The 7,648-nt window shown below is 44.2% G+C and overlaps 1 protein-coding gene across 1 annotated transcript; it reads left to right on the top strand.

Annotated features, from left to right (window-relative positions):
- Positions 1–1,481: 1,481 nt before the first annotated feature.
- Positions 1,482–6,804, top strand: LOC146378977 (uncharacterized). Its single transcript, XM_084942203.1, has 2 exons — positions 1,482–2,871; positions 2,958–6,804. Exons 1-2 carry the CDS (start codon positions 2,163–2,165, stop codon positions 3,908–3,910), a joined length of 1,662 nt encoding a protein of 553 aa, XP_084798329.1. The 5' UTR covers positions 1,482–2,162; the 3' UTR covers positions 3,911–6,804.
- Positions 6,805–7,648: the final 844 nt, after the last annotated feature.

The raw sequence follows: 7,648 nt of genomic DNA, 5'->3' as shown, positions 1-7,648 counted from the left end.
CGCCTGGAGCAGACTGCAGATGTTTTCTCCACAGGGTCAGCCTGACCAAGAGGTCGGTGACCTGGGCGTACTTCAGACTGTGAGCTCTACTTGTATCTATTATTTTTTTGTCCTCATCAAATGGCTGCTGTACTGCCAGGAAATGTGGAGCCAATTTCACCCTGAAACATGGGATTAAGGCTGTAAATCAGGATACACTTGTCCATTACACTTTAACAAACACTTTTCGCTCTAGTTGCTCCAGAAACCACCAGGCAGACTAAAAGTTTCATTAAATGGTAAATGGCCTGTATTTGTATAGCGCTTTACTGGTCCCTAAAGACCCCAAAGCGCTTTACACATCCAGTCATCCACCCATTCACACACAGGTAATGGCAAGCTACACTGTAGCCACAGCTGCCCTGGGGCGCACTGACAGAGGCTGCCGGACACTGGCGCCACCGGGCCCTCTGACCACCACCAGTAGGCAACGGGTGAAGTGTCTTGCCCAAGGACACGACGACCGAGACTGTCCAAGCCGGGGCTCAAACTGGCAACCTTCGGAATACAAGGCGAACTCCCAACTCTTGAGCCACGATCGCCCCAAACAAGAAGACTCAAACTGTCACCCTCAGTTGAAAGGAAATTTGTTCAGCTGTTCCGGAAAGTCTCAGGCAACTACCTAACTGGACAATCCAAATGCCTTCTGGTGAAAACTTTTATGGACAGAAGGCACAAAGACATTTGGCCACAATGACAGGTTAGGTATGTTTGGATGCCTAAATGTGAGCACAATGTGTAGGACTACTACTACCTCCACATTATTTAACTTCACTTTAAATCAGCTTGGACACAATGGGGTGTTTCAGCAGGACAATGACCCCAAACACACATTAAGAGAGGTTTTGAATGGATAAAGAAGCTAACATTGAACTTCTTGGATGGCCTTCCCAAAGTCAGGGTTAAAAGCTAGGCTTAAAAGTCTGGACCATACTAGGAAACCAAACCAATTTAAGTGAACTCTACCTATTTTAACAATAAGATTCTTCAAACATACAGCCAGAATAATCCCAGAAGCTTCTTCATGGTTACTGAAATGGTTGAGGTGCAACTTGCTAAGAGATATTTAACCAAATATTAGTGAGTGTGTGTGTGTATATATTCTGTATGTATACTTTTGAGGCTGTGTGGCTTAGAATCCAAAATAAAATGAAACTTATGCCACCAATACGTGTTTTTTAAAGTCTTTACAGATGCTGTACATTCTTAACCAACCTAGAAAAAGAACAGTTAAAAGTATGGGCAGAACATTGTGCCATCAGAAACTGAATTTGAATAAGTTAAATTCGAATTTGAATTCCTCGGATTGAATCTAAATTGTAACTTGAATTCTTCAAATCCAGTTTCTGGTGGAACAAAGTTCTGCCCATAAAACTTTGCCAAAAGTGCTGACAAAACTGTGGCCAGTTGGGTGTTTAAAAAATTAGAAGAACTTACAGGAATTTTTTTTTTCTATTTCACTGAAAAAAATATTTTAAAAAGTACCCCCCAAAACATGAATCTGATATTCATATTTGTAGCTGTAGTTCAGGGTAGAAGTAGAAAACGAAAGAAAAAAAAAAGTACGAACTGGGACTTGTCTAAACTTGAATGTTTTGTGAGATTAAAGCAAGATAAGTCACTAGGTGCGCAGAACATCCTGCGAGTCACTACCCTGGGTAAAATAAGCCCCCATCTTCTGACGTCACAAACACGCGACGGGCCTGTGCTTACAGTCGCCGCAGACGGAGGCAGGAGATGGGTGAGTCGCTGTGCAGAGTGGACGTGTTTTGAACAATAACTCGTAGACTTTATTAGGACAGCTAAAGAGCGGCAGCACACCTCTCCATCAGGGCCACAGCGTTAGCAGAGGTCCTCTGCCGTCTGGCCTTGTTACTCTTGCAGAGAGCGGGCCAGAGCCAGGCCCAGCGGAGAGTTACCTACATTGTTTTTGTCGGCAGCGCCAGTTAAACAGCTAATGAGGCGCATGTAGTCATTGACAGTCATTGCTCTCACACAGTAAAGCAACAAAACCCGCAGAGTTTCCCCTCTCTTGCTGCTCAGATTTGTGAGCTGCTTTCAGGCGCACGGCGTGTAAACGTTAGCTGACTGAATACCAGCTAGCTAACTGCATTATAATAATAATGACTTCCAGGAGGACGGGCTATGCTGGAAGCATGGATTCCTCCTCTCCGTCAAACAGCGGCAGCAGCTCGCTCCACAGTGGGAACCGCAAACAAAGCGCTGTTAGCATCCCCGACAGGATTGAGTCCTGTTACGATCGCAAAGCGGACAAGGGTGGATACGGAGGCTCGCAGGGCAGTGTGACTGTAACGTCGCTCAAATCGCGTCTCGCCCCGACCATCCAAACCGCCATGTCTGCAGCAGTGGACACTCTGCTCGGGGAAGTGGTGCTAGTGCTCAATGAGACTCAGCAGGAGTTGCTGCATAAGGAGCAGGAGAACGAAAGGCTCAAAGTGCGCCTGGAAGTGTCTGAGAGGGAGCTGAAGACCCTGCAGGAGTGCCTGTGCAGTGCTCAGAAGCTCATAGATCAGCTTCAGGTGTCCTACACGGGCCCTCAGTCAATCAGTCAGTCAGTGTTTGCCCCGCCGCTGTCGTCCATGGCTTCCATGACTTTGGACAGGGACCACCAGAACCCCAGAAACGTGAATGGAGCGGGTGTCGACTTGGGTCTTGGTGGCTCTGTGGACGAGTCACTTCATGGTTTTGAACCTAGAGATGAGTACAAAATGTGCCAGCTTTCAATCCAGCCAGATGGGTCTGTGACCAACCACGCTCTGGACTCCTTCACATCCAATGCATCGCATATGTGCTCCGATTCTGGCCGACCAGGTGAGTGTGGAGTGTCGAGCTTTTGCAAAGATTGATGACTGTGTTCAAACATGGTAATGATGTACATGTTTTATTTTTGTCTATAGACGAGAGGCAGTCTCAGGGACCTGGTGGAGCGTCCAGATTTGAGATTAAAGAGGAGCAGGGACCAGCTTCAGGCTCCACTCAACCCAACAGGAAGGACAGCATAGCGACGGGGGACGGAGAACGGTCGTCACATAACGTGGGAGATCTTGGCTACGGTCAAGTTGGAGGAGAGGCAGGTTCCCAGCGATCTTTCCCTCACCCACTGCGTCACCAAAGACCCATGCGTGAATGCAGTAGTGCCTTGGGCGGACTTAATGGACAGAAACAGTTAGCTAGGACTCCTGGAGCAGGAAGAGGTGACAGCGCTTCATCGGGCGGAGCTGATGACTCTGCAGGACCATCAGCTCCTGACACGGCGGTGGTCGAGCCCCCTGGAGATCGGCCTCACCACTGCTTGGAGTGCGGAAAGACCTTCCGTCTGATCTCCAGCTTGAAGAAGCACATCCGCATCCACACAGGCGAGAAGCCGTACCCGTGTGGAGTCTGCGGCCGTCGGTTCCGCGAGTCAGGGGCGCTTAAAACCCACCTGCGCATACACACAGGGGAGAAGCCGTACTCTTGCTCAGAGTGCGGAAATTGCTTCCGCCACCTGGATGGTCTGCGTAAACATCGGCGCACCCACACGGGGGAGAAGCCCTACGTGTGTGCCATCTGCGGGAAGCGGCTCAGTCGCCTGCAGCACCTGAAACACCACCAGCTGATCCACACCGGAGAGAGGCCGTGCTGCTGCCCTTTCTGCAACCGCACTTTCAAAGAGCCTGCGGCTCTGCGGAAACACATCCGCACGCACCGCGAGGAAGGTGGTCACATGGGAATCGGCACCAATGAAGACGCCGATCCAGACGCCATGGACGACATTAATAACCTCCATCCAGCAGCTCCGTCTCCGCAGATGAGGTTTGGGGAGTGGGGAGCTGAGGAGGATGACAGCTCAGTTGTAGACTGTGTCTAGGTGGAGGTTAAAGAGGTGCCTCGCTGTTGGTGTTTTTAAAAAAGCACAGACTGATGTGTTTGTGTAGTTTGATGGACCACGAGGTCACCTTCACTCCGCGGTGTTAGGGTGATGAACCAGGCTACATATAACCAGAGCCTTGGAGCTTAGTTTGTCCAAGATATTAAAGTGTTACACTTTTAGATGTGAAGCTTAGTTTTAAATTACCACAGTACATTCTTCAGCAGCAGCTGTTCTTTCATACAGATGTTTATGGAGCAGTGCAGGTAGTGTACAGATTCCGGGAAGATGCTGGATTGCAAACTTTCTGGCAATAATTTGGGAAATTTATTGCAGACGTGGGCACAAGCCAAAAAATGTAAAAAAAAAAAAAAAAAAAGGAAGGATATTTTAAAAAAAAACAACAAAAAACTTCGGAGCTGGGCATGAATTTATAAAACACTCACAATAATGAAGGCATAGTTCTAGCTCATCCTTACTGTTACAGAAAAAGGATTTGGTAACAGCATATTTAGTTTGTAGGTTTTTATTTTGTTTTTTTTAAATCATAATAAATTGATCAGGTTTGGGCATTTATAATCACATCTATGAAACTGACCAATGTCTAATGTGGGCGAATTTCCCTCAGCTGAAGTAGCAGATAAAGGCCTTTACACACCAAGCACATTGTGGAAAAATGTCACAAAAATCCGAATTTATTTTGGATGCGAATTTGTCATGTAACGTCAAATCGACATCAAGAAGAAGAAACAATGATTCTGATTTTCTCCAATTCTCACAAGCTGGTTTAATCCAGGAGTTGAAGCTGTATCACGGCAGCTTTCGTACATTTAAGAACATTTAACACCTGAGGAGGCAGAGAAATCATTTCAGTGAGCAGATTGACCCGGAGCAGCGTCTAGTTGTGTGTCTGAGGTAAAATAATATTATTTTCCTGTTTCCATATAATTGTATGTTCAGCACCGGTGTGCGCTTTGAGCACACTTGTTGGAAAACGCAGTAATCTGATTGGTCAGCTTTGTTTATGCACATGCAAAAAATTAGAAAAAAATCATACCTGGTTGGTATGAACGGCTGCATTAAGAACAGGCGAGGCTGCACAAAATATTTGTGTGAATTTTACATGTTTAATGTATAAAGGCCTTAACACTCAACTTTCAAATTGCGTAAACTATGATGGCTTTATAGCCAAGGTAGTCCAAGATGGTCTCCTTTCATTAATATCTTCCCACCTCTGCTCCTTTCATCTTTGATGCTCATGCTTTATTTAATGCCAGATTTATATGCACAAGCTGTTTCAGTGGTCACGGATCACAATCGGCCCAGTCTACCAACTTTTATCCTGATTTCTTTTATGAAGGTGCTAGGGCTCATGTTCTTGGTAACATTGTTAGTAATATACCTTCTGAGATACAGTCACCAGGAGGTTGAGCAGGCCATCCACTAATCAGAAAGTTGATGGTTTAATGTCCGGCTGCTCCAGTGTGCACGCCAAAGCATCCCTGGGAAAAAAAAGCTCATCAGAGTTTGAATGTGAGTGAATGAAGCATCTGATTTCTTTCACTGACAACTTCAGTAAAACCCCAGGTAGATACTTTATTGCCCTCTATAGGTGGAAACGGTAACATTTTAATCTAAAATATGCTGCTTTAAAAAAAGACAACAGTATGCTTGTTTTTATTACACCACTGCTATCACCGCTGTTTCCTTTTTATAATGAAAGGCTGTAGCAATGCCATATAAAACACTAACAGACCAAAAGCTAAAGTGTAATTTCAGCTATGTTTGTTTGTGTGTGTGTGTGTGTGTGTGTGAGAGAGATGAATCATGAGCCAATTTTCAGTCAGCCATCATCTCTCTCTCCCCCCCCCAGCCAGTTCTCCTCTCTTATCTCTTCCCGTCACTGTGCAGAGCCCTCATCGGTCCACAATTGTTATGTTATCAAATGGAAGTTATCTGTGTCGAAGACATCCTGTTTTGAAGAAATCACTCAGTGCATTTATTTGTTCATCAAATCATACAGGACTAGTTGAAGGCAATTAGCTGGCATCTTTATGCACCACATCAGGAGCTCAAACACTCTCCTATTCTCTCTTCTCGCTAAATAACGTCTCCGCGTGGACCTCAGTTTAGCATTCCGTTTTTATTTTATTCTTTTTGTTTTGTTTTTTTCACGCTGCTACTGTATGTCTGGAAAGATGTTCTTTTTCTGGACTTGTATCATTGTTACTAGGCAGTCGCTAGCAGACAGACGTTGGTGCTTGCATGTGCATATCTGTTCCTCCGCTGGCAACAAAGCCTCTCAGCTGTTTGTGTATATAAGAATGTAGTTAGAGCATTTTTATTCGGTTTAGTAAGGGTTGTGCTTAAGTTGTCGTGCAACAGTTTTGTTTGTTTTTTTAAAGGAAACACACATTGTGCTGAAAGCAGCAGTATACTAACATACCATGTAAATGTATGTAACGCAGTTACATTTGTTCCTGATGCTACAGCGCACCAGGCATTAACAGCAGAGCATTAATCTTCTCAGCCCTTTGAACTAAACTGTCTGGTGTTATTTAACATGTGTACTACTATAACGACCTCCATGTAACTATTCTATGTACAAGTCATTTTAAAGTGACACTAAAAGTGTTAAATATTTGTCACTGTGTATACCAAGAAGGTAGTCTTTGCCCCAGATAAGCATATTTATTGTTTTTTGTATTACACATGGGTGGGTTTGAGGGGTGGGGGGGGGACCTTTGCATGTAGGCTTGAACAGAAATGGCATTATTCCCTAAGAAATCAGTGTTTAAATGTGAAATGAATTACTTTTTTATGCTTATTTGTTCACCCACTTCACATTCATACTGTACATGTTACTATATTAAAGGGCCTTGTTTATAATTGTTTTTTCTCTCTGGTGTTTTGTTTTGTTTTTTAGGGGAAAAAAGGGAAAAAGTTGCTTTAAAGCCAAAACACACCCAGATAATTTATATCGTGCATAGGTAGTAAATAATCTGTGAGCTCGATCAGCCGCCTAACTGCTCACTGAGCCATGTAAAGCTGCCATTTCATCTTGTTTCATTTTATTGTTTCGTCGTATTATGGCAGGAAAAACCGCATTAAGCCTGGGGGGAGAGTTTCCACAGTGCCTGAAACGCTGCCAGAATAGATTGTGTAGGTGGTGTGGTCACACCCAGACACAGATCCCAAATAACACTTTGCTCTCCTTGCAGTGCTGAGTAATGGCGTCTGTGTTCAAAAACACCAAACTGCTGTTTAAGGTATAAGTTAGCCTTTGGTACGATTACGGAAACTTAACAGGTTAGATGGACCTAAAAAAAAAATGAGAATGTTTTCCTCCATAGCATTGTTGGCTACACTATAAGACTTAAAGCTCTTTTCTTTTTGTAATATTTGCCATAAAACAGATCGAGGTCCCTCCTGGTTATATCCCCTCCAGAGGAGGTCACGCTCATCAAGGTTCATAGCACATAAATGTGTTGATTCGTAAGCGTAAATTGGATATGTCTTGATATAATTAGCAGTCATAGCTCCCAGAACACATTGGCATAAAATACTGCTAAAGACATGTTTGGGATTGTCAAAAATATTTGGGACATCTCACGCAAACATTATCCATTCAAAGCTGGATGAGCCTTTAACACAGAGAAAGGATAGTTAATGCTGTGATACAGTTCCAATCAAAGAACTGTACTATCTGGTATACACTCACTAGCTATTTTAAGTGCA

Source organism: Perissodus microlepis, chromosome 10 (assembly GCF_051167445.1).
Source record: "Perissodus microlepis isolate ML-2025 ecotype Zambia chromosome 10, ASM5116744v1, whole genome shotgun sequence".
Taxonomy (NCBI): Eukaryota; Metazoa; Chordata; class Actinopteri; order Cichliformes; family Cichlidae; genus Perissodus; species Perissodus microlepis.
The sequence above is the reverse complement of the archived record's forward strand: the minus strand, read 5'-3'. Positions and strand labels throughout refer to the sequence as shown.

Coding starts and splice junctions, on each gene's coding strand:
- LOC146378977 (XM_084942203.1), top strand. CDS start 2,163: ATGACTTCCAGGAGGACGGGCTATGCTGGAAGCATGGATTCCTCCTCT. Junction 2,872..2,957: donor CTCCGATTCTGGCCGACCAG/GTGAGTGTGGAG, acceptor TTTTGTCTATAG/ACGAGAGGCAGTCTCAGGGA.